Genomic DNA, 18,144 nt, shown 5'->3' on the forward strand with positions numbered 1-18,144 from the left:
CTGAAAAGTTTTGCAGTCGCGGCTCTCGGCACCACACGGCGCTGAAGGACCGGTGGCAGCCGGGGGTCCTGCCAGCCCCGCTCCCGCTTTTGCCACCTCGGATGGGCTCGCCGCAGGCCCCTCCGAGCCCAGGATCGCTGCTCCCACCGTGCAGCACGGTGGAGGAGCCCGGGGGTGCAAAGGACGCTGCGGTCCCGCACCTGCAGCTCGGTGTCCACAGGGAGCAGCCGCGGCAGCCACCGGCTCCGCCCGCACACCGCCCCGGCACCGCGCTCCGCCGCTAAACCCGAGCCCCAGTTTCCTCACAGCGATGCTGAGCGGATTACGGGCCGGGAGCTCGGCAACTGACTGCGTTCCCCGCAGCCGTCCTGCCCGCCCTCAGCCTCTCTCCTCTCCCCGAGGCGGTGGCAGCTCCCCCGGGCCGGGCCGGCGGCGGTGACCGGCCCCCGCGGACCCTCCCCCCAGGCGGCGGCATGCCCCGGCCCGGGGAGCGGCCGAGCTGCCGCGGGGCGACCCACCGAAGGGAGCTGACACTTGCGTGAGGGGTCAGCGGCCCCCGAGCTCAGCGAGGCAGAGGCGCGGCCGTCGGGGCAGTGCTCGGCGGGCCGCGGCTTCCGGGCGCCCTGAGCACCTGGCGGGGCCCAGCGCAGACCCCGCGGCCGGCATGGTGCTGCTGTCAGGGCACGGCGAGCAGCTGGCCGGGGAGCGGGTCTGCCCGCCCGCCGCCGCTAAGGAGATGCCCGGCGCCGAGGCGGAGAGCAGCCCTGAGCAGGGGGTGGCGGAGGCTGCCGCCGAGGAGCCGGACGAAGTAGAGGAGGAAGAGGACTGCGAAGAGTACGAGGACTTCTCCGAGCTGCCCGACACCTGCAGCATCGCCTCAGACGACTCCTTCTACCCTCCTGGCGGGCTGGACGACGAGGACCTCTGGTCCCTGGACGGGGACGAGCGCGACAGCCCCGAGGCGCTCAGCCTCTTCCGAGCGTGCTGCACCAACAACAGCATCGTGCTGAAGGCGCTCATCCGACAAGGCCCCCAGGAGGAGGAGGTGCAGGAGGCCGACCGCAACCGCAGGGTGAGCATCCCGCGCCGCGCTCCTCCCGCTGCCCCGGCAGCCCGGGCATCCCGCGGAGCGGAGCCAGGGGCAGCAGTCGTGCGTGAGTTATATCCTTCCCGGTTCTTGAGATGCTGCTCTGCAGTCCCGTGGGGGACGGGACCCCAGGCAGCGAGGAGCAGAGAAGGGTGTGACTCTCTGCCTTGTCAACCCTGACTTTCCACCTTTGGCTTAAGGAAGGGTCCGATTTATGGGATGAGACAAAGGTTCAAATTCCGGTTTTTCCGCGGTCAGTTTTGAATTGGGTCTTGTTTACCTTGTTTATCGGGGGCCAAGAAGGGAATCGCTGCTAATGGCTGTGTTCAGCATCAAAATACCTTCTTCTTTTCTGGGCTGTTCATCCCCTGCGGTATTTTATGATGTTCACCTTGAAATTTTGAACTGCTGGTAAAAGTTTATGGTTTTGGGTTTTGGGGGGCTTTGTTTGTGGGGTTTTTTTGTGTTTGTTTTTTTTTTTTAATATTGTTTTTCCTTTTCATTTAGCTTTCCCCCAAAACATAAGGTTTGTTCCTGGTTTCTAGAATGCCAAGCAGGGCTCAGGGTATTCCTACATTAAATCAACATATTTCAGAGTTCACCTTTTTTTTCTGATAATCAGTTTTTGGGGTTTGTATCAGTATGAGTTTTGTGGCTCAGTTTTTTCCTGTTACTCAGTTAATTGCGGTGACAGAAGTGTACTTCTCTAAATCAGAAGGTGAAAACTTGGGAAAGATTTTGTGGTTAGTGCATTACTGGGGTGTTTGAACAGCAATACTGAAGATTACAAATATTTCTACAGTTTGTTTTAAACATAAGAAGTTATTTTCCATAAACAATCTGCAAAAGCAGTTGTGAACATTCTGTGACCAACAGCGTCACAGAATTATTTTAATTGGTCAAGTTACTTGCATTACTATTATTATTATTATTATTATTATTATTATTATTATTATTATTATTCTGGTAACATAAGTGGTCTTTGCATCAAAAAGAATGTCATAATTTGTGTTTGGTTCTGTCTAGAGAGGGGCTTTTCTTGTGTCTTACATATGTTCCTAAACATATCATTATTTCTTCTCCAAAGGATTGATTATAATAGAGATTTTTAGTGATTTGACTTATTGTAAATTTCTTAAAAAGATAAAAAGTCATATGAACACATCTGAGGGAGAAGCAACCTATGGTGTGAGGGTAGGAATGAGTAGCACAGGACAGAAAAAATTTACGTCAGCTCTTCTGCCCAGGTGAGGATATGGCGTGGTTATACTTTAGTGAGATCCAGTTATACATTACAGGATATTTTGAAGATCCTGCAGATACACCTATCCTGTGCTGTGCCTGGGCTGGAGCCAAACCCCAGCCCTGACACTGTATGGGGTTTGGCCTCCAGCCTCTGCTGAGGCCCACTGAGTCAGCATGTTTCAAGTGTGTGACAGTGTAGGAGGTTTGACCCCTCCATACATGTGGCATAAAGGGCCTCAGAGCTGACCCTTCTGAAAAGGTGGCCTTCCCACCCAAGGGCAAGAAGCTGCAGGAACCCTCCCTCTCAGGGCTGGAGTCCTGTAGACCTCAGTCAAAAGGTACGACAAAGTTCAGCACAAGCATCAGCCTTCATCCTGCAGCTGCTCTTTTGGCAAAGGTGATCAGATTAGGGTTGTGAAAGCAGTGAATTCACCTGTTTGGACAACCCCGGCCTTCATTTATCCCCTTCCCAAAAAAGCAAGTTGCTCTTTATCTCTTCAGCTCCAGAGAAAAGATACAAAACTTAAGTTTGAATCTGAAAGTTTATTTTCTTTGTTCATACTGTAGGAATCAAAAAAACCCCAACAAAACAGAAAGAACATCTACTTAGGCAAATACTCAGTTTGACCTGAAATTAAAAATTGGCATAAAATTCTGTTTTCTTCATTATTTTAGGAAAACAAAGTAAAAAAATTCTGGAATTCAGGAACATGCAAAGCTACAAAAATGATGTGGTAGACATGAGTTCACTTTCTCGCTGCCTCCCTCATAGGAGTGCCCTAATCACAGCAGTATAGAGCAGAACAGTCAGTCTGTTCCAGACAGATGTGAATGGGGTGGGAGAAATCTTTTAACTAGGAAGCAGAAACTTGAGGTATGACTTCTGCTCAGGGATATTGAGGCAAATTCTCATTATGTTGCAAAGGAAGACCAGCTTTTTTAGATAATTTTACCTAACAAAATGAAAGTTTCATTCAGGCCTTTTATTGCCCTTTCTGTGGATTTTTTTTTTTCTCTTGAATTTGATTATAAAGTCATTCGACATTATCCATGAATGAGACAATTTTGCTGCCACAAAGTAACAGAACAAGTTACACATTCCTGTTGTTCTCATGAAGTTTTTTAGCTGCTGAAACTAAAACTACTGTTGGCTTTCAGCATCTTCTTTTGCTAGGATAATATTTGTCTACAATGTTATCTTGTATGCATTTGCTGGAAAGGTCTATTTTTTTTTCTTATTTTTATTTTTTTTCAACTTTTTTCAACTTTTTTCAACTTTTTTTCCCTCCCACATTGTGAACAAATAAGCTGCACTTTTGCTTCTCCTGAGTTTTAATTTCTTGTCCATTAGACAAGGCAGAGAATGAATAATAACTTGCTTTTTGAGAAGTGGGGTGGTGAAGGGATAGCTGTCCAACTGAGGATATTAACTGTTTTTACCATCCTGGTCTGATACCCTCAGGTATGTAGGTACAGTACAGTTTCATTTTCACAGTTTCAAAATCAAGTTTACTTCAAAACAGACAAAACAAGTAACAAGCTATTGTAATAAGACAACACTGTATTTTGATTCTGAAAGCAAATAAACTCAGCTCACAAAATGTATCATGAAGAAACTGCCAAATACCCTAAACTGGGCAAAATAAGCCTGCTTTATTTATAATTAGTTTTACCTTGTCCCTAAAATATAAATATATAAACTTAAGATGTAGAAGCAATTCTCCAGAAAATGCTAGGATACCCTTACTTATTTTCCTCCACTCTTTGTGCTAAAATACATCCATTGTTACTTTTCAGTCAATTTGCCAAGGCTGGATAGTGGCTCTTTGTGTCATTTCTTCAGAAGTGGATTTTCCCCATAGTCTGTTCATGAGCTGCAGAACCTCCTGCCAGACATGAGTTTTCATTGAATTCAAGTTCCTTCAGTAAACTGCACAACATTTGATTTATTAGTCATCACATGTAGCCTGACGATCTGTACCTTCCCTGTCTTGTTTTCATTACTGTCAAGACAACAGTTGTGGAGTTGTATCATTGACTGCAGAGGATCCCCAAATGGCTGATCCCTTCATCTTCTCTTGCATTGCTGTCTGTCCATGGAAACCTGAAAGACTTTTTCCTCTCCTTGCTCAAACTAACACTGAAATATTTGGAAAATAATTATGACAGCACATAATATATTAATTTTACACCATGCAGGGTAACCTCGCATTCTTCAGTGTTTGTGTATTTACCCTAACAGTAAAGAGGAATTTGAAAATAGACACAGGAAAATAAAATTGTGACTCTGGTGAAATTTCCTGACCCAAGACCATAGTGTTGTCTGTATAATGGTGCTACTTTTTACCTTGTTGTATGGGGACTAGCCAAATTTCTAGAATTTCAGATATTTTTATATCATCATTTTAACATCACTTAATATCAAATTTTGCCTGGTGATCAGCATCATATATATACTCAGAAAGACAGATTTTCAAAATCTGGTGTTACCTAACTGCAGAATGCAAGCAAATTTAGAAATTTGCCATGACAATAGAGAAAGCATTAAGAGATAGGGGAGAGAGAAAAGAAGGCAAAGAATATTCCCTTCCCAGATTGAAAATTATCACTGCAGCTGATCCACAGAAAGGTTTTGTGTTGATCATACATGTGGTATAGCCCATATTAGCAAGAATATTCTGTTGTAGTCTTTTTCAGGATTTTTTTTTTCTTTTGTCATTGCTCAATGAGTCTTTTGTCCAGTTCCATAGACAGCTATGGACATAACTGTGCAAATGTTTCTCTGAATGCAGCCTAGGCTTGTTTGTGCACTGCACACTGTGAGTGGGTATTTTGGAATGGCATCACTCACCTGGTTTCTTCCTCACTGTGTCCATAACAGCATCCGAGGCATCGGATCTGTCCTGTTGTCCTTCTTGCCCTGTGCTACAGGCTGCTCCTCAAGCTCTGTACTGCCAGAATGAAACTGTTTCAGGCAACTCACCTGTTAAAAACGAGATTCACTTAAGAAATTATAAAAAGTTTAATATAAACAAAAAGACAATTAGGAGACAAAGGAAATAAAGCAAAGGGTTAAAACGGCCAGGTGCCCTGGTGCCTTGCCAGGAACACACCTGGTATCTCCAGAACACTCTTTTTATCCCCTCCTGCTGTGAGGGTTTGATGCATATTTAAACTTTTTCAAGAAGTATTTAGCATGTCCTCACCCTGGTTCCACTTATTTAGAACATGCTCTGTTTGATTTCTATTTCTGCTGTTCAGCACTATTTTTGCTGGTCATCATTATTCTTGCTGATGAGCATTATTTTGAGTTTGGTTTCCTTTCTTCTGCAAATGGTCAGTGTTGATAACAGTCTGGGCTCCTCATCTTTCCTTTGAGGGCAGCTGGGCTTTGTATCTTTTGCTGATAGCAGCTTGGGCTCTATTGTTCTTTTCCTGATGACAGCTTGGGCTCCACTGTCTTTGCCCTCTGGGGTTTCCTTGCTTTGTACCTAGGAGATTCCTTTAAGCGTAAAACTTGTTAGCAAGAAAAAAAGTACATACATAGCCAAAAAGTATTTAACATATGATATTCATCTTAATAGTTGTGAAAGCCAATATTACAATATAGATTTATAACATCACCCAATTTAGGGAGCATTGCCCTTCAGGATTTTTTACATAGCAATGCACGGTGAATCCTCTATGGAGCTGACACCTGAAGTTGTCTTTGCCAAAGGGCTGGACTTCTGAAACAGTGACTGGTTGTGATGGACAGGGAGCCAGTGGTTTGATTCCCACTTTCTGGGTGAGGGAACTTTGTGTTGGATGCTTTTCTAAAAGTCATGTATCACAAAAAGTGCTAGAGTTTGTGTAACACTCCATTAACTTGTTTTATTTATTTATCTTCAGATTGTTAACTTGTAAAAATAAAATATCCAGGAGTCCAACATTTTCTGGTAAGGGATGAAGTTCTCCCTGTCACATATTGCTTTTCAGTTTTCATGGAACGTAGCTTAAGTTAATCCATGTCAGAAAATAGATTTGAAGAACATTATCTGCTACAGTGTTCAGAATATTTTTTTAATTATTACTTTCATAAGCAACTTAATTTCCTTCGTATTGTCTTATACAAAGCATTCTCATGGAAACAACTGTACTGAAACTTAACATCATGACACTAAGCCATGAAAGGGAATTTTTTGGGGTGAAAGTACTTTTTTTAAAAAGACAACAAAACAACAAAAGTAATATAATTTAAATCCTTAGAAAAGTACAGAAATACTCAAATGCAGTAAAAAATCTCCCTGGAAATACATGTTTGTGCTTAAAAAGGAAGCGAGTAAGATAAAGAATTGTAGATGTCAAAAAAATGGGGGAATTCTTCAAATACAGTATTTACAGCTCAGTGTTAGCCATCAGAAAGGAATAGATAGAGCATGGAAAATGAAGTGAGCTGGCTAAGAGGGATTTTGGTGAGCTAACCAGACAATGAACCAGACTGATACAGGTAGGCACTCAGAGGCACTATCAGAAGAGTGTGGGCAGGTTAGATGTCTGCCTGCTTGTCTGTATTCATCTGCACTGTTAGGTGACTAATGCCTTTGTAAACCTGGCACAGAAAGGTATCTTTTAAAACAACTTTACTGAAGAAAAAGTATGTGCACAGAATATAATTTCTATGGATTAAAGAGAAAAATTAATAAAGGCCATGATGGTGTGTAGACATAAAGAATAGGAATGTATATCTTTAGCATATTGCTGGAAATGCATGGCCAGACCAGACTATGTCTTCCATGGAGCTGACAGGTAGTATGATTTAACTTGTACTTAGTGTCAAAAGCAGCATTAGCTAACTAACAGTAGGTCCAACTGGAATGGACAGACTGGAAGACCACATGAGAAAGTTATAAAAGTTAAATCTAGTTTCAAGTGATAGTTTCAACTTCTGGAGAAACCAGATGAAGAACAGTTTCCTTGAAAAATTTTGACAAATTGCTTAATGCAAAGTATATGGAACGGGAGGGGTGTTTTTAGTGACAGTTGCACAGGAGCAAAGGTCATGTCAATCTTCAGTTCTGCTCTGAGTAGTGTTTCACGTTAGTGTCTTAAATCAAGTGGGTAGACTTGCAGAGCTCCTCAGAGATGCAGGAATGATCCTGGTTTACCCATGTGAGCACAGGTTGACTCCAGATGTTAAAAAACATAGCTGCATTTAAAATCTAATGACACCCTAACAAGACTGGTTGTCTGGAAAAACTGTCATCAGTAAGTATGACATATATAGTATGCTTTTAATATAACACGTCCATAACATACAAGACTGTGGAATGCCTTACTGCCTTTTCCTAGGATAATACTTGAGCTTTATTTCACAGTGCACAAAGTGACACTGCTAATGCCTTCAAACCACTAGGAAACTCAAATTTATGTTCTCATGGAGGAATTACTCTAGAAGGAATAGTAGCACTAATTTCCTTTTGTAAAACTTTGTAAAAACCTCAGGGAAAATTTGTTGAGGAATTGTAGGAAGTTGAAACAGAGAGCGCTCCTACAAAACATCTGATTGGTCTGAAAATACAGGTTCCTGTTGAGTTCCAGTAGCTTATAGGAGGTACTGGACTTCAAGTCTGGGTACTGGACTCCCAGTCAAGATGCTGGGAAAGGAAGAGGTCCAAAAGCCCCAGTATTCCCAAATTCTTCAGCTCCAAGCTAGGTGCCAGTAAGACAACAGTGATACCTTGTCTTATCAAGGCTTTAGGTCTCAAGGCAAGGGCTCTGTGGAAGAAAGAAAAAAATGCTCCTGTCTCAAGCATCAGATTCAAAGCTGCCTGCTTAGAAGTCCCACAGGAACAGTGATTTTAGGTGCTAGCTGTGGTGGACAACAGGTCTCCAGTGCCACATCTTTCAGTGTCATCAAGGGCTTAACTCTCCTGTTCTGAACCTGCTGGTGTTAGAAGTAGTGATGTGGGCTGTGGCTCTTGTAGTCTACAGAGTGTTGACAGATGGAAAGGCAGAGACAGGGATGTCAGCACCTCATCAGGGAGTTCCCTTTTCAGAGGTGTGAGACTTGATCGTCTTTCACTCAGTCTTTTTGCTGGGCTTCAGGAGACATTTCAAAAAGGGTTTTCAAAGAAGCATTAACATTCACCTTTGTATGTGGCACAGAAACCTCTTGACATCGTCCTCATTTTAGTCACACGGTCTAGTGTGCTTGGGAATATAAACTATGAAAACAAGTTGAAAATAAAAAACATTGAACAAGGACTACAAGCAATCAAAACACCTATTTGAATATATCCAGACATTTCAGCAGGTGCTGTTTATGTTCAAAATTTGTTCTACTACTTAAGAAGAAATAGTCAGAAAGATAAAATACCCCCAAAGCTCCATTACCCATTTTGGAAAATGTCACTGTGTGACAGAGACCAACAAAAATCAGGTGTTTTACTGTAATACTTCTATATGTTGGTAGTACTTCATCTTCACAGAGGAGAATGAGTAATAACTCTTGTATGACTTTATGGGTGTTGTTTGCTTCCCACCAGATGAGCCGAATGTATATCAAGTTTATGTAAAATTACATTTCATTAAAACACATTTTTCTTTTCCTAAAGATAAGTGATACATGGTCACCAACTAAAATTCACTGTTAATTTTGAAATAAAGATAGACTTGAAAGGTGTAAGCAGCCTTTTACTTATAGAAAATCTTGTTAGATGAGCATGGCAGGTGTGTGTGCATTGCCAAAGGGAACCATTTCTGGAACGAGAGCATATGTGCAGTGCAGCTCACATCTACCCTATGCAGGGTTAGCACCTCTGGTGTTGACCAAATGTGACCACACAGCCAGCACTTAGCCTGGATTTTCCCTGAATCCCAGGGTGTTCTCTGAATTCATTATTGGTTTTTAGCCTTTTTAATTCAAACGCCCAAACTAGTATAATTTGTTGTGTTATGGTTTTGGAAATCATTAACTATGCTGGAACTAGAACTGGTGAAATACCTATTTGCTCATGCTGTATGCTTATTTCAGATATGGTAAGATAGCTTTTAAGTAGGATGACACAGATCATAAGATGCTGCAGTTTTTCCCCAAATTGTAATTTTGGTCATTAATTTCCTTACCTTTTCCAGTTCTTGTACTTTTTTTGGACAAATTATTCTGTTTTGGCTGAGAGGGGGTGGGGTGGGGTTAGAAATTCATGTAAGCTCTATACTGCCTGCTAAGAATTTTCCTGCTGTTCCTTCTGTATCATCTGTCATTACACTGTGGAATTAGGTTTATCTTTTTGTGACTGAGGTAGAACTGCACTAAAAACTAATAGTAGAGTTGCTAAAACTGCCAGTATTTTTTTTTAAGTAGAAAAGAAAATCTCTGGAGAATGTGAAAGCAATGAAGAATTCCCACAGACCTTATCTGAGACAGGAATTCACCTTCAATGTTTCCATAAATAAAGTTTTTCTCAGAAGGTTACCCCTCTAAATTATTTAAAATATTATGCCACATAGGTTTGAATTTACCCATTTCTGCGTGTTCTTTAATTAAATACAAAAATGGAAACCCTCCAACCTGAGCTAGATATACTCCTGTTGCATACTCAATGACTCACAATAAGAAATAATCAAGTACTCTAGGAAGAGGATTCTTGTCACAGAGCTTGTGGTTGCACATCTTGCAGTGAATTAGCTGTTCAGATTGTATCCATTATGGGAAAAACCCACTGTGTGGAAATAGTTCCTATTTTTCAATTCTATTATTTTCTATTATGTCTGTTAAATTTCACAGGGAGCTATTTGAAAGCAAGATGATGCAAAAAGGGAATGACTCACTGTTGAGCTTTTGTTAGTTCACACGTTTCAGATGTATAATGTTCTGAGCCTGATCCTGTAATATCCTCTCATATATGAGGGTAGGGGATTTGTTCTTTTGTTTTTTTGGGTGGATTTTTTTTTATATTTTTTTTGGTTTTTTGTTTGTCTTTTGCTTCTTAGTACATGAGACCTTATCGTTGTGACACCTTGTGAGTGGACAAACCAACTGCTGGCAACAAGAGTTGCTGCCAGCAGCCACTGGAGCTCAGAAGTGGGCTTGTGGAGAAGTTTTGAAGTTTTGTTTCTATTACTGTAGGGGGGAAGCTTATGCAGAATCCATTGTTATTAGTTTTCTGAAGTTCAAAAGTGGCTGATAATGCAACATATTCAATCTGTTCATAAAAAGAGCCTTTCAGGCAGTATTTGGCTTATTTTTTTTTTTCTTCTTTACAAAACCTAGATATCTTGCTATTTGGAGCTAACAGTAATAAGGGTCAGCTTACCTATTTAGCATTTGATTGAAAAACACAAGAAGGATATCAATGTATTCACAAAGGTGTCTTTTAATTGTGGATGAAAGGAAAAGAAAGACTTTACTTGAAAGGTGGTGTGGTACTTATGTGTATCTGCAAGTATCATATAAGTTTGATAAAGGATCCAGGAGAAGGCAGAGTCAAAGCTCAGCTCTGCAAAGGGGTTAATTTAAAATACTTACCTTTCAACAGTTTTCTATAGATTTTCTATAAAAAGAATGAAGTAGCAATAGCTTGTTAGACAAAGATAACACATATTGGCCAGTTCTGCAAAATGAAATACCACAAATATTAATGAAATACCACAAATACTAATAAAATGTAAGTGTTTAGACTTACAGAGCCCTTCAGAGCTAGTAAAAAAATATAAACATAGGAGTTTTCTGGTTACACTAGGACAAGCTGTACTATTAAGTAAATGTGTGGAAGCATGGAATAATGCTAGCCAGAGGAAAGCTCTGTCTTGGGAGAAAAAGGTTATTTTCCCTGCTGTCCTGTAGGAACTTTTCAGGCTCACTGCTGTGTTAGGTGAGTCCTATCTGCAGGGGAAACTGGGCAGCACATCCGTATCAGAGACACTGCTCTGCCGTATTGCTTCAGCAGAGCTCCCCATGCAGAGCTGCCAGCCTGGAATAAAACACAGAGTGTTCCTGGAAGAATAGCCTGGCCAGAGGTTTGAGGGGGGAGTGAAATCATTCACAGCTGACAGGGAGGGAAAACACTTAATTTTGAGATCTCTGGGAATAGAATGGAAACCTCTTTCTTGTACCCAAGGGACAGGCTCAATCTCCCAGGCAGAGACTGTCCCACAGCCTGCAAGCAGTTGCTATATGAAAGGGCTCAGGTGGTTCTGGGATCCCCCATTAACCTCCTTCCATCACCAGTCATTGGGACAGAGGCTAAGCTGTGCTGAGTCCTGCTGTCATTTTTGTGGGGTGGGACTGAACCTTCTTTGCCACCAATTTATGGCTGTTCTTTCTTTTTTCTTACTGCATTGATGTTGTATTGTCTGCAGGAATTTTATAGTCCAGAAAATTCTTCCTCTTGCAAGGATGCAATAAGGATGCCCCAAGTGTGAAGATAACCATGAGCAGAGCTGCCTGTGGAATAGGAACTGGAACTGAGTACTAGATATGTGCTAATCTATTTAGTTCCTTACTTGAATTAAAAGAGTGTGTTTAATGAAGTCATATGTCTCAGTGCATTTACAATACTTATCTCCATAAAAGTTCCCATGAAGTGTGTAAGATCCTCTACATATATGTGTATACATTAAACAAATATTGAAATATTTAATACTCAAGTTAAACATTTTAGAAGCAGTAGGTTTCTAAAGCACCTGAAAGTAGATTGTGGTAAGGTGGGGGTCACCCTCTTTCTCCCAAATAGCAAGTGACAGGACAAGGGGAAATGGCCTCAGGTTGTGCCAGGGAAGGTTCAGGTTGAGTGCTATAAAAAAATTCTTCACTTAAACAGTGGTTGAAATGGGAATCTGTGTGAGGAGCTGCAGAAGTCACTTGTTTTTTTCAGCCTGGACAAGGGGAGACTGAGGAGAGACCTCATTGCAGTTACAACTTTTTTGTGAGAGAAAGAGGAGGGGCAGGCACTGATCTCTGATGTGTGGTGACCAGTGACAGGACCTAGAGAATGGCCTGAAGCTGAGTCAGGGGACATTTAGGTTGGATATTAGAAAAGCATTTTTCACCCAGAGGGTGGTTGGGCACTGGAACAGGGTCCCCAGGGAAGTGGTCACAACACCAAGCCTGACAGAGTTCAAGGAAGATTTGGACATTTGTCTCAGACACAAGGTGTAACTCTTGGGGTGTCCTGCATAGGGCCAAGAGCTGGATTTTATGATCCTGATGGGTCCCTTCCAACTCTGCTTATTCTGTGTGATTCTATGTAATTCTGTGATTAAGTGTTGGAACAGGTTGGTGGGAAGCAGTGTAGTGCTGCTGGAAATGTTGAATAATGAATGTGGTGCTTCACAATATGGCTTACTGAACATGGTGGCATTCCACGGAAGGCTGGATTTGATGATCTTGGAGGTCTTTTCCAGCCTTATTGATTCTATTAGTCAAATATCAGGAGCCCAGAATAAAAGAAAGAAAAAATAAAAAGAGATGGTGAATAAATGTCAAGCTTTCTCTTAAAATTAATCTCTCAAATTATTTTCTTCAACAGCAAGAAATTATGAAATGTATTTTACTTGCTATTGCCATTTTTTTTTTCTTTCTGTGGGCATTTATAGCTTGACCTAGTTTATGCTTATTACAGTCAGCACAGCTGATTATGAGCAGAGGCTCCATTCACAGATGGGTGCAGGCAGAGCTGAGGTATTCAAGTATACATCTGTGGCAATGTTCACAGATCACAAACATGCTTACCATCCTCTTAGGATCTGAAGTCAAATGAGGGAAAAAAACCGATAACCTGAAGGTTTCAAGTAAGGTGATGCTGTTTCCCAGTACCTCTCGTATCTCAGGTCCAGCACTCTTTTTTTCCTGTTGTTAAAATTATGAAACCCCTCAGCTATGAGATGTCAGCAAAAGGTGCTGTGGTCTCTCTTTGAAGCTTCAGTACCTGATGCTAAATCTGTAGGAACTAGCCTCCTGCAGTAGGCACACAGACATTAACCATGGGGAGAAATAGCTCAACACTGCTGACTGAATGTTGTAAATATATGTGATATGGATGAAGATACCACAGAGAGGAAGGGCTTTAAAAATTGCAGGGCTTCCTGTAGTATCAGTGGAAAGAAAGTGGCACCAGGGTAGGCCATGGCAATGCAGGAGCAGGATGCCCAGGGCACAGGCACTGAACCCACAGGGATATTCTTGCCCTGCTACTTCCAGCTCAGGTCCCAGCTGCTGTGTCTGCTGGAGCAGGTGATCTTAAGATAAGATACTCTGCCTTACCTGCTCACAAGGCCACATTCACAGACACTAACTAGTTATGTGCAGAGTCCACTTTGCTTACCTCTTGTGCATGTGTTACTGAAGTACATCTTCCCAGCAGAGTGAGCTGAGGGCTGGTGGCTTCAGGCTAGACTGCTTAGAGGGAAACACACACCTGTTTGAACACTTCACAAGCTGGGTGTGCAGAAGAGCACGGTTCACAGTCTTGTAATGAACATCCTTGGCAAGCTAGCCTACTGTCATTTATCTGTTAGTCTGCAGAGTTTGAAAATTTAGGTCAAATATATCCAAATTTGTGTTTTGAGAATTTATAAAAATAAATTGTTTTGAGAATTAAAAAAAACCCTCAAAAAACAGTACTGGTTTTTCTGTAATGTCAAATATTAAGTGTAATTTCAGTTGTGAGTTCAAATGTGTATATTGACCCTTTTTTTCTGTTTACTCCCTGCCATCCACAAAATACATTTCACTTATGGAGGAGGAGGTTTTTAAAATAGTGCTTAGTTACCATGTTTAGATTTTGAGTACTTGCCTAAAAATACTGTATTTTCCTCTTTCTCATGTAATTTCTATTTCTAGTACAGTGTCTGCATCAGTTGTGATTTATTACCAAATTGTTAGTGTGTATCATAAAGCAACTAAAAATTAGAGCAAAGCCTGTACAGTTTGTCAGCTTATCAGTCACAGGGGAAAGAGCAAGTGAGCACTGTTCATGTGATGCAAACCCTAACAGAAACATTCAAATATTGTCAGCATTGCTATCACAAACTTGCTTTTCTTCCCAGAGCTGTCTCCAGCTATTTCCTTTCAGATTTTAAGGTCCTCAGGGAGTGCCTCTGGAATGACTCTACCTCATTATTGGTGGTACTGCAACCAGCAATATTCCAAAATACACTATTTTGAAATCTACCTGTATTGGCCGAGCTTTTAGGATTATTGCTACAAAGAAATATCAATTAGTATGACCATGTTATTTACAGAAATTCTACAGTAAATTCAAAAATCCAGTATGAGATTTACAAATGTTAAGGGGAAGAAGGTGATTTTTGGCTGTAGGGTTTTGATAACAATGTTAGAATCAGTTAATTGCAACGAGCCTTCATTTTGGGTATGTGCTATAGTTTGCTTCTTTCCAGAGATAGATTGAAGGAGTCAGACTCTGAAGGTAGCAGGAAACAGCCTGCCCATAATTTTCAGGTAGAAATGAAAATACCAGAGCAGCTCTTTAAAAGATTTCCATATCACTAAATGGCATTCTCTCATTTTGTCAGAGAAAGAGAAAAATAACTCCAAACACTTAGAAAAAACACTCAAAAATATTCTGCTACTGCTTCTAGGTGCCTGAATATTGAGAGAGAAAAACACAAGATTTACCATTCTTTCACTGCTCCTTTGTGGTGTCTTTAGCTAATAGAGCTATAGAGTTCTCAGAAAATCTTGGATGAGAAATTGCAGCATTTGGTTAGTAACTGTAAACCCTCTAAGCATGTCAACTTCTACTCCTCAAAGAAGAGAAAACAAAAACCAAACGGTATCTTCTGAAATCAAGAGAAAGATGAACTGTTAATTGGAAGGAGATCATATTTATTCTTATTTTTTTTAATTCCATTTTTTTTCTTTTCCATAAAAATTTGTCTTTCTTGTTGATGGGAGTAAAGGAAGATCTTAACAAACCTTCCTGTTGCATTTACTACACTACAGCTTTTCTACACAAACCCAAGTGATCTTAATTCCTATTGAGCTAGATGTAAAAGCCAGTGGAAACTAACAACTTCACAGCCAACCTCCAGATCAAGATATTTTGAAAGAGTAATAAAAATGTAGCGGTAGTGAAAGGGGAAACCAGGAATTAGAAAATTGATTATATAGTCTCTGAAAAGATCTAAGTTAACATGAAGTATTTCTCCTTAAGCAAATATTTAGGCCAGAGATATATGATGCAGAAAGGCACATATTGATGGGGTTATGCATTCCATGCCACCATGGCAGCTAGCTTATAGCTGCCAAATAAATCTGGCCATAACACAAATCCAATTTGGCTAGCCTAGCTCATGCCAGAACAAGTCCCTGGATAAGTTACAGGGGACCTTCACCACCCCCATTGGAGCTTAGTTGCAAGCGCTTCGCTGGTCAAGGAGCTGGGCGGTGCTAAAACCTCAACCAATAAATTCTCTAAGCCTGGGAGTTTTGAACCAACTATATAAGTAAGTTCCAAACAATAAAATGAGGCTGTTTTGTCTGAGTATCAAGAGGACTCATTTGAGTCCTTGGATTCTGTCTCCCACCCATGACTGGCATGTAACAATGCCATAAGAATGTAATGTGATTGAAGATATACCAAAAGTGAAATGCTGTAAAATCAACAGTTTTCATATCTGAGTGTACAAGTTTTCCTTGCATGTGAATTTAAAAAAGAGAAGGAAATTATAAGTTGTTAGTCTTCCAGTAGAGACAAGTCCTTGATATTTCCTCCCTGTGATTTCTAATATCTAGCTGTGTAGGATAGAACACACTTTTTTTAAGGATGACTGGGAGGTGTGATACTTCTGAATCAAAAACAGAAAGGATCATAACCTGTAAAAGAGTTTTTGAAGTCATTAAGGTAGACATGTCCTTCATTTTACTGCTCCTCTATGAGTCATTCATTGCCTTTGTGCAGCTGATGCAATCTCATCTGACCTCTATCTTGCAACTGAGGCATGAAAAGGGTTTTTGGGTCTCATTTGGTAGAGCTGGGCAGAGTCTGGTAGGCTTCTGTAGCAAGTGGAATGTTCTCTGTGGAATAAAGGGCTCAGAGGCTTTGAAGTCTACATGGTTAGAATATAATCTCTTACCTTTTCGAATCAAACGTATGTGTACATTTCTTTGGCCAAAAAACAAGGTGGGAAATGAGACATTTAGCAGTGGATGATAAAATGAATATTAGAGGAATTTAAAAAATGAAGAACAGAAGGTGTAACTCTCAAAAAAGTGCCTCTGCTTCTAGAAATTAGGTCTGAAGAAACTGCACCAGTGTAGATTTGGTGGTAATGAAGGAGAGCCTTTGTTTCTGCTGAGCCCTGTGTCCACGCTCAGGGCAAGAGAAGAGCAAGACTTTGCAGCAGACTGTGCTGCTGGCTTACCTTACAAGCTCCTGTGGCTGAGCTGCTCTAGTAGAGGCCTCAGTCTAAGCAATCAGGATAGCAAGCTGAGGCTGCATGGGGAGTTCTATATGGACCTGGGAGGTTTAAAGCTGCTGAGATTTACTGTCGTCAGACCATGCATAGATGGATTTAAGGGTGCTACTTAAATGTCTGCTGCTGAAAGAGAGCAGCTAGTGTTCCACATACTCAGTTGTGATGAGATGGAGAGAAGTGCCAAAAAAAAAAAAAAAAAAAAAAGTGGGCAAAATACCATTTAGCATCTTAATTGTGGTTGAATATATTTAGTCATCAACCTAGAAGAGCAAATCTTCTAGTTTTGGCTCTATCTCCTCTAAAACAGCTTGACTTGTTCTTGAGTGTGGCTGGTGAGTGACTGGTAAATGTACAAGGACTAACATTAGAAAAAATATTGTTATTCTTTAGAGTAGATACATAGTGGGTTTTGTTCAGTGTAATGTATGCAGTTCCACAGCTGAAAATTCATGCTGTCATACATTGCTAGTAAGAGAATACCAAATTTATAATAGGATAGCTAATTACACCAATATTTACTATCTTCCTTTCAAATATGGAAATACCTCTTTATCCTAGCTTTTTATTCTCATTATTCCCATTTACTGCTACCAACACCATGCTTGGTAGATGGTGGATGGTGGATGAATTTCCTTCTGTTGCACTGGGGTTCTGAGACCTCTCATCTAGTTTGGCCGGGTCAAGCGTGGCACAAATTGGGATGGGTACAATGGGGTGCCCAAAGATAGATTTTAATGTTCACTGGGACTGCATGGTCCGAGGGGCTGCTTCCAAAGACCCAGGGGCATGGTTAACCTAGTGTGCTGGTTTTGTATTAATTGATATTTCGTGAGGAGAGAAAAAGCTACCCACAGAAATAATTTTTCTAAGAGGGGGCTGCTAAGAACTTCCTCTGTACTTAGCAAAAAACAATAGCTGGCTAGCTCTAAGAACTGACTACCTATTAAACCGTTTAGAAGCTTGGTCTGCCTCTGTGATATCCACATTCTACAAACGAACAAACCTGGGAAATCTCTCTCTTACTTCTGACCTTGAAAAGGTAACAGCGCTGGTGGGGCCAGACCAGGCCCACTCTGCCACAGCCTGGAGGGGCCGGGCCGAACCCCAGCGGTGGCTGGGCGGGGGACAGGAGGCTGCAAAGCCCAGGCCTTAGCTGGGCCAGTTCGCGGCTGCTGACATCTTGCTAACATCAAGCCCTGCCCCTGCCGTCAGCCTGCACCAAGCCAGAATCCGCTGGGCCCCGGGAGTGGCTCCGGGCCGGACCAGACCCTTCCACCGCAGCCCCTCCGCAGCTGCTGCCGGGCACAAGGAGGGGCCCAGCGCGGCCTTCGATCCATAACTGTGACTGCTTGGCCACTGCCCATGACCATCTGCAGGTCTAGACAAGATAT

General features: G+C 41.6%; 1 protein-coding gene and 1 long non-coding RNA gene across 2 annotated transcripts in view; one reads left to right on the forward strand and one right to left on the reverse strand.

The window, feature by feature from the left end:
* Positions 1-469: 469 nt before the first annotated feature.
* Positions 470-18,144, forward strand: part of ANKRD33B (ankyrin repeat domain 33B) — a 56,727-nt gene continuing 39,052 nt past the window's right edge. The window contains exon 1 of the mRNA XM_023922159.2: positions 470-1,072. Coding sequence (XP_023777927.1) covers positions 665-1,072 — 408 coding nt within the window. The 5' untranslated portion in view covers positions 470-664. The remainder of the gene's footprint in view (positions 1,073-18,144) is intronic.
* On the reverse strand, positions 3,825-18,074 carry LOC111925655 (uncharacterized). Its single transcript, XR_002862369.2, has 4 exons — positions 17,757-18,074; positions 5,539-5,834; positions 5,184-5,315; positions 3,825-4,472 (listed from the first exon to the last, which is right to left on the reverse strand). It is a non-coding gene; the product is annotated as an uncharacterized LOC111925655 (long non-coding RNA).

Source organism: Cyanistes caeruleus, chromosome 1 (genome assembly GCF_971803275.1).
Source record: "Cyanistes caeruleus chromosome 1, bCyaCae1.hap1.1, whole genome shotgun sequence".
In the NCBI taxonomy this organism is placed as follows: Eukaryota; Metazoa; Chordata; class Aves; order Passeriformes; family Paridae; genus Cyanistes; species Cyanistes caeruleus.